The sequence below is a fragment of the Sesamum indicum genome, linkage group LG10 (assembly GCF_000512975.1).
Source record: "Sesamum indicum cultivar Zhongzhi No. 13 linkage group LG10, S_indicum_v1.0, whole genome shotgun sequence".
Taxonomy (NCBI): domain Eukaryota; kingdom Viridiplantae; phylum Streptophyta; class Magnoliopsida; order Lamiales; family Pedaliaceae; genus Sesamum; species Sesamum indicum.
The window spans coordinates 14,803,137-14,824,917 of NC_026154.1; the positions used below are offsets into that span (position 1 = coordinate 14,803,137).

A 21,781-nucleotide genomic window follows, 5' to 3' on the forward strand; every position below is an offset into this window, starting at 1 on the left:
TATCATTTTCTCAAAACCATGGATTTATATATATGTCAAATTGAATAATTAGAACATCTATAGGTGCATGGAAATTGGAATTAATTTCACACAATATTTTTTCTTTGATGTACTTAATTTTTAACTTTGACAAAAAATTGGAATTAATTTCACACAATATTTTTTCTTTGATGTACTTAATTTTTAACTTTGACAAATATATATAAATATATAGATAAATGTAAATTCATTTAATATTATCACTTACAAAAACATGACAGAGTAATTAATTAGGTTCTCTCTCCTCATTATCTTCACGCATGGAATAATTGCACTGCTCTCTTATGAGGTTTGGTGTAATTATTTTTTCAAACATTTTTGTAATTTTCGCTAATGTTTGTTTTCTCCTAATAAATAGATTCATCAATATTCATTAAATTTGTTCATATTAACAAAATAAATAAATAAAAATTCATATTCATCCCGATTAATTTTTACAGGTCAAATAATTCTTTTTTATCAAAGAGGAGCGATGTAAAGATCCTTGATATATATTAAATAAAATAAAAAAATGGAAATTGCATAATCCGAATGACCCCTTCTTGTTATCACATCAAATTACACTAGAATCCAATTGGATACAATCAAGAGAAAGAAGAAAACAAAAAGAAAGAAATGGGATAATGTTGAGATAGGAAAAAATTGCAAATTTAGTCCCACAAAATAGACTTAATTCATAGGGGTTCCCCTATAGTCTCTCCTACCACTCTCCATTTGTCATATACACATGACACATCTCTCTCTCTCTCTCTCTGGATTATTAATTACAAGTGTGGATGAGAAGAGAAATGAGAGTGAGTTGACGATGGATCTCTGAAGAATTCAAGGCGGTTGCATTCATTGAACCTGGACGCATGCAAATCCCTCCTCCAACCAGTATCTCCTCTCCACTCTCACTACTACTCTTGCCATATCAACACTCAGTTACAACTGTACATGTGGTTGACCTGTATATGTCTGTGTTGCAGCTAGCTGAGCACGATCAAATAGGGAGGGAGGGAGACAGCTAACTCACTGCCTTTCATTCCATATATGCATATATAGTCTTCTCATTCACCACACAGGTTTCACTATTCTACTCTCTGCTTCTTTTCTCTCATCCAATCTTAATCATCTCAAAAACTGACATACTTATAATCATGTAATAATTATTACAATTATATAATAATACTTGTCGTGTAATAAGTTCAGTCTTGTAATCCAACCAATAATTTTGAGACGTAAATGGTATTTGGGAGGGACCCTCCATCCATGAGAAATGATCATACCAGTTCAAACAAAACCCCTCTCTCTCTCTCTCTCTCTCTCTCTTTGTTTTGGTTTACATTTTTATTTTATTTATAGATATTAAATGTGAAATATCTTCTTTTTCTTTATATTTAATATTTTCAACCGGAGATTGTTAATATTATTTAGAGTTTGTTCGGATGAGTTTATAAGTTTTTTAAAACATAAATTACATTTTAAGTCCCTATATTTTGCTAAAATAGATTTTCTAGTCCTTCAATTTTTTTGAAGCACCATATTGGTTTCTATCTTTGTAAATTATTACATTTTAAGTGAGAAATACGCGTTTTCTTTTTTTTCTTTTTTCAGTTAGCATTCTCATCAATGTCTAGGACTACGTGTCAAATTTGATAAATTAAAAGATTAAATGTATTGTATACAAATAACTTAATTTAATCATTAAGTAATATAGGACTAAATGTGTGAAAAATATGAACAAAGTGCAACACACCTACATTTACAGCACTAAAAATAATTTAAATAATTTTTTTAGATAAAAGTAAGACGTTCCCAACTTTTCTTGAAAATTTTCACAATCTCCTATGATATTAACCGACGAAAGTATTCAGTTGTTGGGGAAAAATTATCTATCAATACTAATATTTTATAAACCCTATAATTTTATTTTATTCAAATTCTTTAAAAATTTATTTTTAAAATAAATTGTAACAACTTATAAATTCTTGAAAACATTTATTAACAAGGTATCATATATAAAATAAATAAAAAATTTTGAGTTCAAATTTTACTATCACTTATTTTATTACAAATGAAAAAGAAATAGATTACGTGGTCAGCTTTATTGCAATGCTTAATAATATATATATATATAAACTTGTTCACGTGTATATCAATTAATTATTAATATTTATGTATGTGTCCAAAAGTAGGCTTTGGGTTCACCGTAGAAAGTTTGTACACGTCGAAAAGTTTGTGGGGTACACATTTTTACAAGAGGAAAAATTCAAATTCTTTCTAATAAAAAAGGGAAAAAATCAAATGTTTTATTTATTAAGAAAAGGAAAAAAAATCTAATTCTTTTGAATTAATTTGTTCCTCTTTTTTCTTCAGAACTGGGGCCATTTTGCAGTATCTTTTTATTATATATAAATTATATGTATACATATGTGAGAATAAATTACAACGGATATTCTAAAATTTATCATATATAATTACAAATATTTTTCGTTATTTAAAAAATTATAAATATTTTTTTAAAATTAATAATCATCTAACAAATATTTTTTCATAAAATTTTAATTTTGATATATTTTATCTTGAGAAAAATCCAATAATTATTTAATTGATGGTGTTGCTTTCTATCTGCCTGAGAATTGAGAAACGTGAAGAAGAGTCAATGGCACTAATATCGGCTGAGGGCGGAGACTAGAAACTGTCTCCTCATTACTCCTTATACTTTATTTTGTTGAATATCAGCCCTTCTTAGAGGGATGCACAACACACTTTTTCTACCACAACTTACCTTATTTATGACCGACTGCCTAACCTGGCTATTAGAGCTCGTCACTTTATATGGGTATATTATGAAATGACGAGAGTTATCATATAATATTGGCATAATTATATTATCTTTCTGCGTAATTACAGGCAAACTTCATGTGGTTTGAAAAATTATATTTAGTCGTGATGTTTGTTAATGTTTAACACATAGATCGCTCCGTCGGTTAAAATTAATCGAATTTACTAATATTCGCAAAAGAGTTGAATAAAAATCTATATTTACTCTCAAAGTAAAACAAATCTTTTTATAAAAAAATTATGCTTATACATTTTCACACGTTAATGCATGTGTATATATCCATACTTGTAAGAGTATTTTTATCAAAAAAGACAATTAAGTTAGGTTTCTTGACTAGAAATTCTAATTCAGATCGAGTTTGGTCTCGAACCAATTATATGGTCAGTGCAATATACTTGTCGTGTGATGTACAATTCAAGTGTATCATACCTGTTTTATAATTAGTTTGGTTCTACCGAGCGTAATGCGGTTTGAATAATTACAACGAATCTGATCCGACCTAACCCTTAAAAACCTAAAAAGGAAAATCAGCTTATTATAAGCTGCAAGAGAATTATTAAAGGTAGTAGACTAGTATACAATTTTAGACTTCAATCTGAGGTTGTCAGTAGCTAAACTAAAAGTCAACTCATGATCTCTACTAGTTTATGTATAAATCCAACCTTATCTAGTGCTAGAGCTGCAAAATCATCAATCATTCATCACTAAAATAATTCTTTGTCAACAATATGAACTTAGCTAATATCCAAACGCTTCCTCTTAAGGGAATTCTGAATGTAGTTTGTTTCTGATCCAGATTCATGATATCCCATTTGTTCGTGCTGATTCGATACAGTTGACTTCAGTTGCTTGCAGCTTATTTAAGCGATAAGTTGAGCTACCATGTTGCACATTCTCATCATATACACTCCCTTCTGCTTTATTTTTTCTTGCACACTAGCTAATAATTAACAGCTTCCTCTCTTGCAATCTGCATTCGCTACGTCTTCGTCTCAGGTGATTGAATTCTGCAGCCACGATGAGTGGCGGTCGCGTCGCAACCGAGACTGATATTGCTAGTGCAGCTTCTTCACGCCGGTACACTGAGAATGCGCCTTATGTGCACAAGGTGGGAGTGCCCCCCAAACAAAGCCTTTTCAAGGAGTTTACGTATATGTTCAAGGAGACGTTCTTCCACGATGACCCTCTTCGTCCCTTCAAGGACCAACCGAGATCACGGAAGTTGCTGCTCGGGATCCAGGCTGTTTTCCCTATTCTTGATTGGGGACGACGGTACAAACTTCACATGTTTAAAGGAGATCTCATCGCCGGACTCACCATCGCCAGCCTCTGCATTCCTCAGGTAATCAGGAGTTCGATCAAGATGGCATTTGCCTTGAGTTTATAATTACTTCTTTCTCTTTTTTCGGATTGGATGACCAGCACAGCAGCCCTCCACGAGTTTCTTAGAGCGTGTTTGGATGAACTTTTTAAAACATCTTATAAATGTCTGAAAGTTTATAAGGCTTTGTAGAGCATTTTCGCATCAGTTATAAAATATTCGTTATTAATACTTCATAAGCTGTACAATCTTATGCTCAAAATAACCTCTAACATCTTATAAGTTTCGAAAATATTACTTGTAAGATCTTTTTTATACAAGTTTAGCCAAACACCCCCTCAACTGATTTCTGCAGTTTCTAATTACGTCCGTCGTCATGCAGGATATCGGATATGCAAAACTTGCAAACTTGGATCCACAGTTCGGACTATGTAAGCTTCGTTACATCGTCGAATAAATGTACGTTGATCGTAAGTAATTTAACACCTTGAAACCTATTTGTTTTGATTGCAGATAGCAGTTTTGTTCCACCACTGATTTATGCCATCATGGGGAGCTCAAGAGATATTGCCATTGGGCCGGTGGCGGTGGTGTCTCTCTTGCTAGGGAGTTTGGTTCAAAATGAGATTGATCCCAAGCACAAACCCGAGTATCAGCGCCTTATGTTTACGGCTACGTTCTTTGCTGGAGTCACTCAGTTTGTGCTCGGTTTCTTCAGGTATTTTTACCTTTTCTCTCATCGTTATATGCCTTAAAACGGTCAACTAGTAGCCGTTCTCTTGCTATGGTTAATTAGTATTCGCTCTCAGGTTGGGTTTCTTGATCGACTTCCTGTCTCACGCGGCAGTCGTCGGTTTTATGGCCGGAGCGGCCATCACCATCAGCCTTCAACAGCTCAAAGGCTTGCTTGGTGTGAAGAAGTTCACCAAGAAAACCGACATAGTTTCTGTTATGCGTTCCGTGTGGACTAACGTGCATCATGGCGTAAGATCATCGACCTTCTTTTCTCATCTTTTCCCACAATAAACATGCGAAATGCATTTTCATCTACGACGCTAAATTAATGTATCTCATTTGTGTTGCAGTGGAACTGGGAGACTGTTGTAATAGGAGTGTCATTCTTGGCCTTTCTGCTCCTTGCCAAGTACATTGTAAGAATCCTTACAGCTAGTTCTGATCTTTTCGTCCTGATTGTTAAGTTATATTTCCTCGGAAAGTAAGACTTATACCCTCTGCAGGGGAAAAAGAACAGGAAACTGTTCTGGGTTCCTGCAATAGCTCCATTGATTTCAGTCATCATTTCAACCTTCTTTGTCTTCATCACTCATGCAGACAAGAAAGGCGTCCAAATTGTGAGTGCCTTAACAGCAGCTAATTTATTCTAAGACTAGTGTCATTTGTTAAACTTGTGAGAAACTGACATGTTTGCACTGTTTGAAGGTGAACCATATTGAAAGAGGCATCAATCCTCCGTCTGTGCATAAAATCCATTTCACCGGCAGCTATGTGGGCATAGGTTTCAGAATCGGTGCCATTGCTGGAATGATCGGACTTACGGTAAGCCACAAACCTCTACTCAATATCAATATAGTTAGAGACACAAGATTTACGTGGTTCACCTAATTAAACGTCCACGGATGGGAAAAGTACCACAGTGTCAGAAAGAGGTGAAACATAGTGTCAAATGTTAGCCTGTCTTGACTAAAACATGAATCTAGTAAAAGGCCTATTCACTTAATGTACCACAGGAAGCTGTAGCAATTGGAAGAACTTTTGCAGCAATGAAGGATTACCACTTGGATGGCAACAAAGAAATGGTAGCGTTAGGCACGATGAACGTCATCGGCTCAATGACATCTTGTTACGTTGCTACGGGTCGGTATTACCTCATTTTGCAAAGTATATTGCATATTGTTACCTTCACCTTCTTCTGACGAAAACACGTTTTCCTGATAGGATCATTTTCACGCTCTGCTGTGAACTACATGGCCGGATGCAACACTGCCGTCTCAAACATTGTAATGTCGATCGTAGTACTCCTGACATTGGAACTGATTACCCCTTTGTTCAAGTACACGCCGAACACCATTCTGGCCTCGATCATCATATCGGCTGTGGTGGGATTATTCGACTATGAAGCGATGATTCTGATATGGAAGATCGATAAATTCGATTTTGTTGCCTGCATGGGGGCCTTCTTTGGGGTGGTTTTTGCATCGGTCGAGATCGGCCTCCTCATTGCGTAGCAAACGCTGGAGAAAAAGTTACATATAATATATGAATACGAGCCTGAATTACAAACGGTTTCTTGACATAACAGGTCGCTATATCATTCGCCAAGATTCTTCTCCAAGTTACACGGCCTCGGACAGCAGTTCTTGGTAAGATACCGAGGACTACAGTTTATCGGAACATTCAGCAATATCCCGAGGCGACAAAGGTTCCCGGTGTGCTGATTGTGAGAGTTGATTCTGCTATCTATTTTTCCAACTCAAATTACATCAGGGAGAGGTATAAATAACTTTATTTTCAATTTACACTCCAAACTTAGGACAATCTCTTGATAAACTTCTGATATGTACAGAACAAAAACAAGTGTAACTTGCTTCTACTGATGACATAGTTTTCTCAGAAATAATGAAGCTAGAATTGTTTTTTTCCAGGATACTGAGGTTGCTGGCTGATGAGGAGGAAGAGCAGAAAGCGAATGAACGGCCGAGAATACAGTATTTGATAGTCGAAATGTCTCGTAAGGAAGCTAAAATCCTCATTGTCCTCAATTTTTACATGCATGTCTCAAGGCAAAAAGTACTGTGTAAAAACTAACTCATCATGAGGCTAAACTTTTGTTCTTGTTTCAGCTGTAACTGACATAGACACTAGTGGGATCCATGCCTTAGAAGATCTCTACAAGAATCTGCAGAAGAGAGATGTACAGGTAAGTACACCGTTCAATAACAAATATCTTTATCCAAATCAGGTTTCGGACATCATATCTATACACTTATTAACAACCTTTGCATTGAGTTTTCTTGTTCTCGCATGTTTCAGCTGGTTCTAGCAAATCCGGGGCAGATAGTACTGGACAAGCTCCATACATCGGACTTCGCCAACACGGTTGGAGACGACAAGATCTTCCTCACCGTAGCCGATGCTGTCATGACATTGGCACCCAAGATGGAGCCCTGACATCATTTTCCAATCCAAATAATCACAGTTTCCTCGTCGTATTAACGTTATACTTACCAGTTGGTCTCTCAAGTAGACGACGTACCGAGTTTTGAGTGTGACAATTCAAGGGATTTACACTAATTGAATACATCATTGTAAAGCTATATACCACATATAAGTGTTCAAAACCTCCACATATATCCTGTTTGTCTGTGTGTATTCTCGTACGTGTTTCTTCGATCTTTTCGTCCCTTGTCTCCTTTGTCTCTTTATGGTTTGGTTTTCAATGTTCCCACAATGATCTTGGTCGATCACTGTTGCTATATTTCTGTGTATTGAGCTTAACGGTTTTGAATGTATCCCTAATTTGATTTGTTACCACGAGCACGATGGTCCAATCATAAAATTAATCCTAAAATTATATGTTTAAGTATCACGAATTCAAATCTGGTCGAGAGATAGAACATTGTCATCTGTCCTGTAAGAATTTCACTTTTACATCTCTAATGTGTACTAAGAACAACTCATTTAGATAACATTACTACAGATTTTGGCAATAATCAACGTCCCTATGCGTGAGTAAGAAAATTAATTCGTACACGATCATATATATATCTATGTATATATTTATGTATGGCATCCTTACACAAGGGTTCGTGCTAATTTTCTCTGTATCATTCCAATTTTGTTGAATGTCTCTGAAGAGACAAAACAATTTACATAGCGGCCCGTCCAGGTGCTTAAGCCCAGCACCATAATATAATTATGGGCTATTTGCACCCACATCAAGAGTGATCCAACATACAAATGATCCATTACTCGAATGGTGAGATTGAGATCAGATCGTGAATTCGAGTCTTATAAATGTAGGTATTTTAACCCATTTTTAATAACAATATATTGAATCTTTAAATTTGCAATTAATGATGCAGTGCAAGATTGCAAAAATAGTATATTGATTGATTTAGAACTACTAATGTATTTTCAAAAAAAAAATAATAAAAATGATCCAATATCTTATATTACTAGAAAAAATTTAACATTTGACCATGGTTGATTAGAAATAAATAATCGTAGTAAATAATCAGGTTACGGGCACATAACGGTTGTTGACTGTATTTTTTGTAAGTGTGATTAAAATATTTATCACGACAACAATATTTTTCATGGTAGCTATAACCAAAATAATTTTCATTGCGGATAATCTGATTTTTTGCATTGATTTTTATTTAATTATAATTAATAATAATTATTTATCGCAATTTTAGTCAACTACCAATTTTGTGAATGACAATTCCCGTTCTACGGCAGCTTCAAAATTATTTAGTTTCCTTCAAAAGATTTTCATTTTTCGTAAATTTTCCACCAAAAACTTTGAATTTCTGAGGAATTTTTATATTTTTTTATTTTCTTGTAAAATATTTGTTTCGTGCTTTTGTTGTCCGTTTACTTGGGTGATGGGGGTTTAGGTACTGCAAATAATTATATATTCATCAGTATTTTGATAAAATAATAGATATAAATGCTGTATTGCTTACTTTATGCCATAATTTGAGGTTGAGATGTGAATTAAATTTGTATATTTTCAAATTACCCCTCACCCTATTCACCTACCACTGCTCATGATATCAAAATTAAACAGCCCACGAATCGATATAACATCTAGGCCTGTCAACGAGTCGAGCTCGACTCAGGATCTTCGAGTTCGAGCTCGAGCTCGAGCTCGACAAGCTGGCCGAGGTCAAGCTCGAGCTCGAGCTCGACAATGTATTCTCGAGCGAGCTCGCCAAGCTCGACAGCTCGAATCATTATTATTATTATTATTATTATTGCTTTAAATCATGAGATCGAATCATAAAATTTTACATAAATATAGTTAATTATGTTCATACCGTCTGATATGATCTAATTGACACAGTCTTGTATATATTTAAATTTCGTATTAATATATGTTAACAATTTGCAAAATTTATATATTTATAAATGTTAGTATAACATTGATGTAACTATCATATTACATTGTTGAAAAACATGGGTTAATCGGGCCATCAAAATTCAGATCTGACCGTAAGATATGATAAAACTTACAAAAAAATACATTTGGTAAAGTTTTAGATTTATTGGATATACGGATGTTGAGATAGTCTTGTATATATTTAAATTTCGTATGAATCGGGTGCCCGAATTTTAAAATTTCATAATTATTGATTAAATTTTTTACATTTGGTAAAGTTTTAGATTTATTGGGTATACGGATGTTGAGATATCGTACTCGTAACATAAGAGTAATCATTCAAGACGGTATATCGTTGAATCAAGCCATGTAATTTTAAATCATACCGTCGGATATGATCTAATGGGCACAGTCTTGTATGTATTTAAATTTCGTATGAATCAGGTGCCCGAATTTTAAGATATCGTACTTATTGATTAAATTTTTTAATCTCATTATATATAATAAAATAATAATTAGAATTGTTCAACCACTACCATCATCATCATCATCATTATTATTATTGTTGTTGTTATTATTATTATTATTATAATTTTTAGATTAATTTTAATCTCATTATATATATAATAAAATAATAATTAGAATTGTTCAACCACCACCACCATCATCATCATCATCATTATTATTGTTGTTGTTATTATTATTATTATTATAATTTTTAGTTTAATTCATAGGAATTACTAAATTTTGACATAAATTTATAAATAATAAAAAATTATAAGTGAATTAATTGTCAATTTAAGAAAAATATAACGTAAAACAAATATATATTAAAATATAACATAAAGTTTATAAAAAAATTATAAAAAATTAAATATAATTTATAATGTCATATTAAATAATAATTTTAATTATAAAAAAATTATAATTTACTAAATTGTTGATTAAATTTATTTTATATAAAGATTAAATGTATAAATAAAAATACCATAATTTATTACTATCCAAAATAAAATGTATGATATTGATTAATAATTATAATATATGCTCAATTTTAATTATAAAACTAATCAAATATTAAATATAAAATTAAATATATAAAAAATTCAAAAATAAAAAAATATATAAAAAAATAAAAAAATATTCACCGCTCGCGAGCTAGTGAACAGCCAAATATGAGCTCGAACTCAAAGTCGAGCCGGCTCGACTCATCTGCCACCCCTAAATTAACATCATATTAAACAATATTATAAAGTATTAATTCTTGAAAAAGGGCATTAATGGCCAAACAATGTAATTAACAAGAACATAAAAACAACATAAAATTAAGGTAAATCACAAGAGTTAATCTAAATTTACCTTAATTATAAATACATTTTCGTTATTTGACAAAATTATAAATATTTTTTTTAAATTACTACATTCCTAACAAATAACATTCCTACTATGCCCTGTTACAAACAGATATTTATTAGGATATTTTATAATTTTTAAAATAATAAAAAAAATATTTGTCATTATGATAATTTTTTTTAAAAAAATTATAACTAATTTTAAAATTCATCAAAAAACGGGTAGGGCCCACTTAAATACGCCCGATTTCTTCCCCAAGATCAGGCCAGCCTGACAAATTGTCGGCCGGCATTTGGGCAAGTAAATGCGGTACTTGAACCGGATATTCAACCTAGTCTGCCCAAGTGTTAGAAACCAATCTTTAATCCATATTATTACCTTATATTTGAAATGGAAGCACTCAAGAACAGTAGCATAGACAAATGAAAGCATCATCATAAGTAAAAAAGAAACACAAGTCAATAAGAATTCTCATATCATACTAACAACAAACCACCTCAAACTCCTATGTACCCCTTCCTTCCTGGTCTCAACACATTGAAAAAAGTCTAGCCAGATCGAGTAAGCTCCAGGCAATTTATAAATATAACATCACAATGGTCGGTCGGAAAATGACCGATACCCAGAAAGAGCTCCCGCCGTCTGTGCTCCTAGAATAAAGAAAAAGATACAGCAGCAAGAACGAGCAGCCCGATGGAGGAAGTGAGTGAAGAAGAGCCGGAGCTGCCTGGAGCTGGGGCTGGAGCAACGTCGTTGGCTCCAATAGTGGCCGTTGGAGCCCCTGCAACTGTGCTTGGAGCTAGTGCCAATGGCGAGAGAGCTATAGCAGGACAATATTATATGACCAGGTTAGGGGGAGGATGGTAATGTATATTGAGTTTACAGGATCAACGGAAAACCAAGAACATTTCATGCTCAAGAACAAAACTCAAAAGAAAAGTCAACACACTAGATCAAACTCTAAATAAGAACTTCCAACGGATGAAGAATCAGCTTACAAGAGAAGAATGCATGTGTGTTAGAATATTCGTGGCAAGAAAAACATAGAGATACATCAAGATGGACTACAGACATCTACAATTCATAATCAAGTTTGGGGAGTGATCGTTACCAACTGTCAACTTCAAGAATTTTCCTCAACAAACTAAACAATTCTCAAATGCAAGTACGCGATACGATGATCTCTATAAGAAAATCATTGTCGGTCCTTCAGCTAATCAAATTAATACTGCTTACCTGAAACTAAGAGGAAATATGAACAATCTAAACATACAAGGTCTTAAAAATCGGAAGCCAAAAACTAAATTCTCAGGACTCGCAACTAAAAGATTGAAGTTTGAGCGACAACTAGAGCATGGGTTGCAGATCAAAATCTTCAACATTAGATATCAGCACCTATGCCTTGATATGCTCATAAATGATATACCATCAACGTAGCTCAATATAGATTTAGAATTTAATTATAACTCGAGCCCACAATAATTCCAACTTAGTTATGATCATCTCTATCTAAAACTACATCAGAATTTGAAGGAAAACATGAAATGGAGATAAAATTAGTCAGAACTCAGAAATGAATAGATCTGCATGTACCTGGGGCAGCACCAGTGCCAATGCTCACTGTTGACAGAAAGAACAGGAAAAACAAGAACCTCAGGTTATATTCAACATACAGAAAGATGAGAAATTAGGATCTGTACAAGAACAGATACAGAGTACCCAAAAAATAAAAACAAAGAAAATGCTAGAAGGAAATTTAATTAGAAGAAAAAATCCCAAACCCCACCGCCAATAATTTATGAATAAACAAAGAAGTACAGAGAAAAATGTAGAACTCATTGATCTCAAGTCCGCCGCAGAAATGGGTCCACGGGGAAAAATTGAAAGCCATTAAACAGAAGTGAAAATTTACGGCGTGGCATTTCTCCAGCAAACTAAAATATACGCAGAAATCAACAACCCCAAAAAACTCTGAAAAGAATTGGAATTTTGAAAGGAAAAATCTTACATCCACAGTTGCTGACGGAGGGAGCAGAGACATGGCAAGCGGAAGGCAGAGTCAAGGCCTTGGTGACATTCAGCGTAACTCCCAACTGGGCGCTGTTCTTAAACCCCTCGCAGAGACACTCGGCGTCAGTCTTAAGCACAGTTTTCAGCCCAGAACAGCACGTTCCCTCCGGCTTCTTCGTCGTGCTTCCCGCCGTCACGAACGACAAACAATCAGCCATGTTCAGTACCAGACTCGAGCAGTCCACCGCCGGCGCCGGCGCGGAATGCCCGGCTGAACCCACCGCGACTAGAAGCCCAAAAATCATGCAGAGAATAGGAAGTCTCAATCCCACCACCGCCATTTTATTCGCCTGCACTCGATACAAAAAGCAGGTGCAGAGAGAGAGAGAGAGAGAGACGGATGGGAATGTTAAGTATTGTAATGGCTGTATATTATATATATATATAAAGGAGAGTGGCAGAGGTGGAAAAAGAGAGGTGTGTGGAGGGGTATGATGGGAATGGGTGGGGGGACAAGTGGAGGGCTGTCCTTCAATGAGGTGTTCTCCTCTATATATATATATATATATATATCTATGATAAATATAATATATTTTATATATAATTTAAATAAAATAATCAATCATATAATAAATATATTATATTTATTTCGTAATTATAATTAAATCAAATAGAACTTGATAAGAATTTTTGCCTTTGAAGATATGATTTTTAGGGTTGGAGGAATTTGGGAATTGAGAAATGCAAAAAGACATAGATACTAATAAATTGATTTAGTGGTTGTTTTATTTAAAATTATATATCCGTACCCCCCATTATAGTTTTTTTTCTAAGTAATTATTACTTTTGCCCTTTAATTTGATTTTTCTATTTTTGTAACGGTATGAAACCATATGATTTATTTCTATGTTTAACTTGACAGTCAAACATGCCCTTTATTTTATTTACTTTTTCTTGTTAGATAAATCCCATTTTACGACTTTTTGATTATACAAGATAGCAATTAAATAACTCTAGATTGAAAAATTAAAATTTATCAGTTCAGATCGCAGGCTGCAACTTGTTTGTATTTTGAATTTATCCTAAGGGAACTTGAAATAATGATATCTAAATATTAATGGGGATTTAATGTTAACAACATAAGAGATTTTTATGAAATAGGATTCTTTAATTACACTTTCTTCCTAAATACTATGGAAAATATGTGTGCAAGTATTTATTTATTAAAGCTAAAGTTAAGATAAAAAATCAAAATGTGACCTCTTTTTTTTTTGTTTTTCTGTGTGCAATTTAAAAAGGGTTTGAAATATATAGTAAAAGGTAATTTTATTTATTTGTAAGGGTAATATAGTAAAAGGTAAATTTATTTATTTGTAAAGGGTAATGTTTTTCCTTGTAATGTTGCTGGGGTCAGGCTCACTCAACACTGTTAAGTTGTGAAGATTGATTTGAAGAAGAAAAGGATAACCTGATTCAACTTAGAATTCCCAAGTTGAGTTGGAGAAGGATAACCCGATTCAAAGTTGAGTTGGAGAAGGATAACCTCATTCAACTTAGAAATCCCAAGTTGAGTTGGAAAAAGGATAAGTCATGGCTATATATACTACTCTTATTAGCATTGTTTTAATAGAGCAAAGTAGAATAGAGTAGAGAGAAAAGAAAGAGTTGAGACGAGGGTGAGTGTTGTCTTTCACGTGTGGTGAAGACTTGCATACAAGTGTGTGTGTGTTGTACTCCTCAATTTTTCTCCTCTTTGAGTGTTTTCTCCTGGCTTGGTATCGCCCCCAGACGTAGGATTTATATCCAAACTGGGTTAACAAATTCGTGTGTCTTTTACTGCCTTCATATTCCACCTGTTATCCATCTTAACCCGATCCATTTCCTAACAACTGGTATCAGAGCCTGGTTCAAGGAGTTAAGATGGAGGGAAAGTTTCCAGTCGAACGGTTCAATGGTTCCGACTTTGGGTTTTGGCGTATGCAGATGGAGGCCTACCTGTACGGGAAGGACCTGTACGAACCACTTGCAGAGAAGTCCGAGAAGACGAGTGATGAAGAATGGAAGGTGCTCGATCGAAAGGCGATGAGCGCAATAATCCTGTCGCTCTCTCGGAATGTCGCCTCGCCTATGAAGGGAGCAAAGAGCACGAAGGAAGTTCTACAGACTCTTGCCGATATGTACGAGAAACCCTCAGCAATGAACAAGGTTATGCTGATGAAAAAACTATTCAGGTTGCAGATGGAGGAGAGGAAGTCGGTGGCCGATCACCTCAATGACTTCAACCAACTCACGACACAGCTGGCGTCTGTGGATATCGTGTTTGACGATGAGGTAAAAGCGTTAATTTTGCTTTCATCTTTACCTGACAGTTGGGATGTGGTTGTTACTTCAGTGAGCACTTCGTCTGGGAAGGAGAAGATGAAGTTCGACAACATCAGAGACATGATGTTGAACGAGGAAACCCGTAGAAAGCAAACGGGTGGATCATCTGGCTCTGCACTACATACAGAGTCCAGAGGGAGACCTGACACACGGGGTAAATACCGTGGAAGGTCAAGGTCAAGGTCCAGGGGGAAGAACAAGGGCAAGAAGGAGATGGTGTGCTGGAACTGCGAGAAGCCCGGACACATGAAAAGCGAATGTCGGGCGCCAAAGAAGGAAAAGGAGGGCCGAACAGCGAATGCCGCGACGGAGGAGATCACGGATGCACTCTTGTTGAGTGTGAGCAGTTCTTCCGATGATTGGGTTGTGGATTCAGGGGCCTCATTCCACTCATGCAGCAACAAAGACATCATGGAGCCATACACCTCAGGTGATTTTGGCTTAGTTTATCTTGCAGATAACAAACCCCTCAAGATTGTAGGAAAGGGAGATGTGCGGATCAAATCAACGAATGGGTCATGCTGGACCCTACATGATGTGAGACACATACCAGGACTGAAAAGGAACTTGATCTCAGTCGGACAGCTGGATAGTGATGGATTCCACACGACGTTTGGAGACGCGAAGTGGAAGATCAGTCGGGGAGCAATGACTTTGGCTCGAGGACTAAAGTCGGGAACGCTCTACATGGCGGGAGGATCCAGTTCAAACATCCCCTTTGCAGGAACTGTATCGCAGGCTAACCTGTGGCACAATCGCTTGGGCCACATGAGCGAGAAAGGAATGAACGTGCTGAAGTCGAAAGGACGGTTGCCCGAGTTAAAATCGGTGGAGGTGGGTCATTGTGAACACTGCGTGTTCGGAAAGCAGAAGCGGGTGAGCTTCTTGACCACAGGAAGAACTCCGAGGAAAGAAAAGTTGGAGCTTGTTCACACCGATTTGTGGGGGCCAGCACCAGTGTCATCTCTTGGTGGATCAACGTACTACATGACATTCGTCGATGACTCCACTAGAAAGGTATGGGTGTATTTCTTAAAAAGAAAATCTGATGCCTTTGATACATTCAGGAGATGGAGGGCACTAGTGGAAAATGAGACAGGTCTACAAGTGAAATGTCTCAGATCGGATAACGGTGGCGAGTACAACAGTGAAGGTATCAAGAATTACTGCGCCGACCATGGAATCCGAATGCAGAAAACAATCCCGGGGACACCTCAGCAAAATGGCGTTGCTGAGAGGATGAACAGAACACTGAATGAGCGTGCGAGATGCATGCGATTGAAGAGCGGACTACCAAAGATGTTTTGGGCAGATGCAGTCAACACGGCTGCTTTCTTGATCAATCGAGGGCCTTCTGTCCCGTTGAACAACAGGATACCAGAAGAGGTATGGAGTGGTAAGAAAGTGGATCTTTCTTTCTTACGTACGTTTGGTTGTTCAGCCTATATTTTGAACGATGATCGGACTAAGCTGGATGCTAAGTCGATTAAATGTACATTCATTGGGTATGGGACTGACGAATTTGGGTATAGATTCTGGGATGATCAAAACCGGAAAATAATTCGTAGTAGGAATGTTATATTCAATGAGGATGTAATGTACAACGACAGGAAGGTAAGCCCGGACGATGACAAGAAGGAAAGGGAATTTGTTGATCTCGATATTTCAAATTCCGGGATCATGAGACCAGCAGATACGGATTCAGTGGGAGTTCAGACGGACGAAACCGAACAAACGGAGATAGAGCCAGAACCAGTATCGGAGGAACCGATTACTGAAAGCAGCACACCCTTGGCACTGGGTCGAGAACCGAGGCTGAGAAGGGCCCCAGATAGGTACTCCCCCTCTCTTTATTACTTGCTTTTGTCTGATTGTGGAGAACCCGAATGTTACGCAGAGGCAGTCAATGATGTCCACAAGAGCAAGTGGGAGCTTGCGATGAACGACGAGATGAACTCGTTGAAGAAAAACAACACATGGGAATTGTGTCAGCTCCCAAAAGGAAAGAAGGCCCTACAGAACAGATGGGTCTATCGGGTTAAGGAAGAATCAGACGGGAAGAAGCGGTACAAGGCAAGACTCGTAGTAAAGGGATTCCAACAAAGATACGGTATTGACTTTACTGATGTTTTTACACCTGTTGTCAAGTTAACTACTATTCGTCTTGTGTTGAGCATGGTAGCGGCAGAGAACTTGGAGTTACAACAGATGGATGTAAAGACAGCCTTCCTACACGGGGATCTTGAGGAGGAGATATACATGGTACAACCAGAGGGGTATAATGGAGATGATCAGCAGGTGTGTCGCCTGAAGAAAAGCCTGTATGGATTGAAACAGGCTCCGCGGCAGTGGTACAGGAAGTTTGACAACTTCATGCTAGAGATAGGTTTCTCTAGATGCAATGCTGATCATTGCTGCTACGTGAAGAGGTTCGATGAGTTTTTTATCATTCTACTCCTGTATGTTGATGACATGTTGATAGCAGGATCAAATGTCAAGGAGATCAATAGGCTCAAGGATCAGTTATCGAGGAAGTTTGACATGAAAGATCTTGGCGAAGCAAGACAGATATTGGGCATGAAAATCACAAGGGACAAAGGTATTGGTAAATTATGGTTATCTCAATCTGATTATATTGAGAAGGTATTATGCAGATTCAAGATGGAAAATGCAAAACCGGTTGGAACGCCATTGGGAAATCAGTTCAAACTATCCAACAGTGATTCGCCCCAGACTGACTCCGAACGTGCAAAGATGAGAGTCACACCGTATGCCTCAGCAATTGGGAGCCTGATGTATGCTATGATCTGTACTCGACCGGATATAGCACATGCAGTGGGAGTAGTTAGCCGTTTTATGAGCAATCCAGGAGTGATGCACTGGGAAGCTGTGAAATGGATTCTTAGGTACCTGAGGGGTACTAAGGACCGAGCATTGGTGTTTGGTAAGGGCAAGCTTACCTTGTTTGGGTTTGTTGACGCTGATTTTGCAGGGAGTGACTATGACAAAAGGAGGAGCACTACAGGGTACGTGTTCACATATGGCGGTACAGCCGTATCCTGGGTCTCAAAGTTGCAGAAGGTTGTCACACTGTCCACGACGGAAGCTGAGTACGTGGCAGTTACTGAGGCAGCTAAGGAGCTCATTTGGCTGCAACACTTGTTGGGTGAATTAGGGAAACCTCAGGTAGATGTGATTCTTCATAGCGATAGCCAGAGTGCGATCCATCTGGCAAAGAATCCCGCGTTCCATTCGCGGACAAAGCACATCGAGATCAAGTACCATTTCATCCGACAACTTCTGGAGAAGAAGGCACTGCAGCTGGAGAAGATCCAAGGAGAAAAGAATCCTGCGGACATGCTGACCAAGGCGGTTGCGATGGCGAAGTTGAAGCTGTGTACGGCTTCGACTGGCCTTGATGACTAGAGTGGACAAACCCGGCGGTACCAAGAAAGAAGTGGAGAAAAGCTAATCAATCTTCAAGTGGGAGATTGTTAAGTTGTGAAGATTGATTTGAAGAAGAAAAGGATAACCTGATTCAACTTAGAATTCCCAAGTTGAGTTGGAGAAGGATAACCCGATTCAAAGTTGAGTTGGAGAAGGATAACCTCATTCAACTTAGAAATCCCAAGTTGAGTTGGAAAAAGGATAAGTCATGGCTATATATACTACTCTTATTAGCATTGTTTTAATAGAGCAAAGTAGAATAGAGTAGAGAGAAAAGAAAGAGTTGAGACGAGGGTGAGTGTTGTCTTTCACGTGTGGTGAAGACTTGCATACAAGTGTGTGTGTGTTGTACTCCTCAATTTTTCTCCTCTTTGAGTGTTTTCTCCTGGCTTGGTATCGCCCCCAGACGTAGGATTTATATCCAAACTGGGTTAACAAATTCGTGTGTCTTTTACTGCCTTCATATTCCACCTGTTATCCATCTTAACCCGATCCATTTCCTAACAAACACTGTAGTGTTGCTTTTTCGAAAAGGCGCTTTTCCGCCAGAATAAACGTCCCATTTAAATGAGTTTTGAAATGCGAGTAAAAGGCTAATTTGTAGGTTGAGAAATGATTGGTTGGGTCACGCCACCTGTCCTACTCTTCCTCCAATTGCGCTTTTTTCTGTCCGTTACTCTATGCGGCGCGCGCCGCTTTTGAGCTAAAACCCGCTTTTAGCTTTTTCTTTTCAAATTTGGTCAATTTCCAGACGATGCCCAACCATTTATACCTTTTCTTTTTTCTTTAATATTTTATAAAGGGTAAATTATAATATACATATTTTTTATATTGTTATAATTATAAATATTTTAATTATTTAAAAAATTATAAATATAATCAGCAATCATTCAATAAATAACTTCTTACAATTAATTGTCACGAGAAAATATTTGTTAGACAGTCGTTATTCTTTTTAAAAAAATTGAGGATTGTTAAATTTTCCATTCTAAACTTTGACAAAAATTCGTCATTTTTTTACCATATTAAATTGGTGAATTAATATTTTATAAGTTTTATAATTTTACTTTACTTAAATACTTTAAAAATTTATATTTAAATAAAACACTAATTATTCTATAAATGTTAATAATATGTATGAATTTATTTATCGTATTATTTAGAAGACACAAAAATTTCTTAAAATAAATATTTTTATTTAAAATGATTTCTTTTTTCTTTTCTTTTTCTTGACCACAACAGTATTTGAAATTGTTGCATTTGATTTTGAGCAGTAGAAAAGTGATGTGACTCAGCTTTTGCACGGAAATTTGACTCCCCAACAATACGTCGGCTAATTATTATTTATATATATATATATATTAAAATTATAAACCAAAAATAATAATAATTTCTAAATATTTTTAGAAATAAGTTATGATTTTAATCTTTGTTTTAACTTATAGTGGTTTTCTTTAAATAATAAATAAAAACTCATATATTGATAATAAAAAGAAAAAAAGATTTGAATTTATAATTTCATAATTACAAGAATTTAATTTCATTACTCAAACAGAAATACATCGACGTCTTATTTACAGCATCACATGTTGTTGTTTTTAAAATATGACGAGAAATAATTAAAAACACCCCATTACTATATATGTCAAAATAAGTCGAAACGAGTCGACATAAATTGTAAGCATCTTATATTTATATAAAGAAAAATCAATATTAATACTTATTTAAAAAAAGCAAAAATTATAATAAACAGAGTTGTAAATGGTGATTAGATCAATATCTGGAGAAAATGATGTCAAATTATTGTTGAATTCTTTTGTCCAACTTTAAACAGGCAAATCCAAATCCAATTTTCTAAAGCAAACTCATCTAATGATATGTGATTTAAGGAATAATTCAATGATTTTGCCAAAAATAATGACTTGAAAGTTGAAACTCTTCCTTATTGTCATTAGTATCGGATTGAATTTTTATTGCATTTGTTGCTACATTTAATTTATTTAGCCACGTTTGTAAAATATTCTTAAATAAAATAAACGATCTGATTTTTTTTTATATATGTATAGTGTGCATTTATTAAATGCAATAAAATATATAGCCGATTTTGCAATATAGAATTAAGTTCGGATCAGTATTTGAATTGTCTATATCACGGTATATTTATGTTTGATCTGTCTGTTTTACATATTCGAATGAACTGACGACTCTAATTTCTCATTTTAACCACTAAGAAAAATTTGTTAAATTCTTCTACCATTATTAAGAAAAAAAAAATTTAATAATTCTAGAAATATTGCTATCTAAGTTATTAAATTTCTAATATTTTTGACAATGGTTGAGCCGTACTTGATTGTGAGGGCAATCATTGTTGTTAATCCTTCACCATGCGCACCCCTTTATTCCTTCATGCCCCATTCATATTTAATGTTACATAATTTTCTTTAGGAACTTTATGCTATTTTAAGCTCTATGCCTTTACCACAATATATATCCTTCCAATTAAATGTTTCCAATCATTTAAAAAAATAGTAAATGGAGTATCTTTCTCCAATATTTCCTCTAAAATTGGGGATAAAAAAAAAAAAAAAAAACAGTACTCACGTAGATCATACTATCACGTTGAAGGATTATGTAAATCGCAAAGTAGAGGCGGAACCATAAAGTTCCGTCATGGAAGATTGCGTTTGAGCGCTGCGCAGCAGCGATCTCCATCCCTACAATAGGAAAAAATGCAAAACACCTCATGTGAAAGAAAAAAGGAATTAGTAAACTATCTTTTTATGTTTTTTAAAATGAAGCAATTTATCCCTTTTAGACACAGAGAGTAATTTTTTTTGTTTTTTTTATAGAGAATAATTTACTCATTAACAATATCATAAGGAGGGTAAATTACATTAAACCCCCTTATAATAGATTTATAAATACATTATGTCACGAGTCTATTAAGAATTAGTATCTTAATGTGTTGGAAGACAAACGCAGATTAGGACTTTTACTTAAACCCACCAAATATCTTGATAATTAATCAAACGCATATTAAAAGTACGACAAACATTATACCTTTTATAGTACCTAAAATTTGACGGTCCGAGAATAACATTTACTGTTAAGACGTATTAACAGATATAATTCGCTATCTATTATTACAACACAAATATAGCACAGCATCAACCTCGTCCAAAGTAAAAGAACAAAATTCCTCTCAATCTTTTTTGTAATAAATAAGAAAAAAAAAAAAAAAGAAACATGTGGAGTGTCATAATATATTATGGTCACA

At 35.4% G+C, this 21,781-nt stretch overlaps 2 protein-coding genes across 4 annotated transcripts; one reads left to right on the plus strand and one right to left on the minus strand.

The window, feature by feature from the left end:
• LOC105172596 (sulfate transporter 1.3) lies at positions 755-7,736 on the plus strand. 3 transcript variants are annotated; one of them, XM_011094109.2, is made up of 16 exons: positions 755-915; positions 1,008-1,103; positions 3,663-3,737; positions 3,863-4,208; positions 4,570-4,618; positions 4,701-4,905; positions 4,997-5,171; positions 5,273-5,338; positions 5,426-5,539; positions 5,628-5,744; positions 5,936-6,062; positions 6,144-6,429; positions 6,507-6,698; positions 6,851-6,936; positions 7,049-7,125; positions 7,239-7,736. In XM_011094109.2, exons 4-16 carry the CDS (start codon positions 3,885-3,887, stop codon positions 7,374-7,376), a joined length of 1,956 nt encoding a protein of 651 aa, XP_011092411.1. In that variant the 5' UTR covers positions 755-915; positions 1,008-1,103; positions 3,663-3,737; positions 3,863-3,884; the 3' UTR covers positions 7,377-7,736. The 3 variants fall into 3 exon arrangements, with proteins under 3 accessions (XP_011092411.1, XP_011092412.1, XP_020552962.1); XM_011094110.2 differs by lacking the exon at positions 3,663-3,737; XM_020697303.1 differs by lacking the exons at positions 755-915; positions 1,008-1,103; positions 3,663-3,737 and having other exon boundaries at positions 3,753-4,208.
• On the minus strand, positions 11,076-13,094 carry LOC105172597 (non-specific lipid-transfer protein-like protein At2g13820). The gene is made up of 3 exons (XM_011094111.2): positions 12,674-13,094; positions 12,259-12,285; positions 11,076-11,485 (listed from the first exon to the last, which is right to left on the minus strand). Exons 1-3 carry the CDS (start codon positions 13,014-13,016, stop codon positions 11,316-11,318), a joined length of 540 nt encoding a protein of 179 aa, XP_011092413.1. The 5' UTR covers positions 13,017-13,094; the 3' UTR covers positions 11,076-11,315.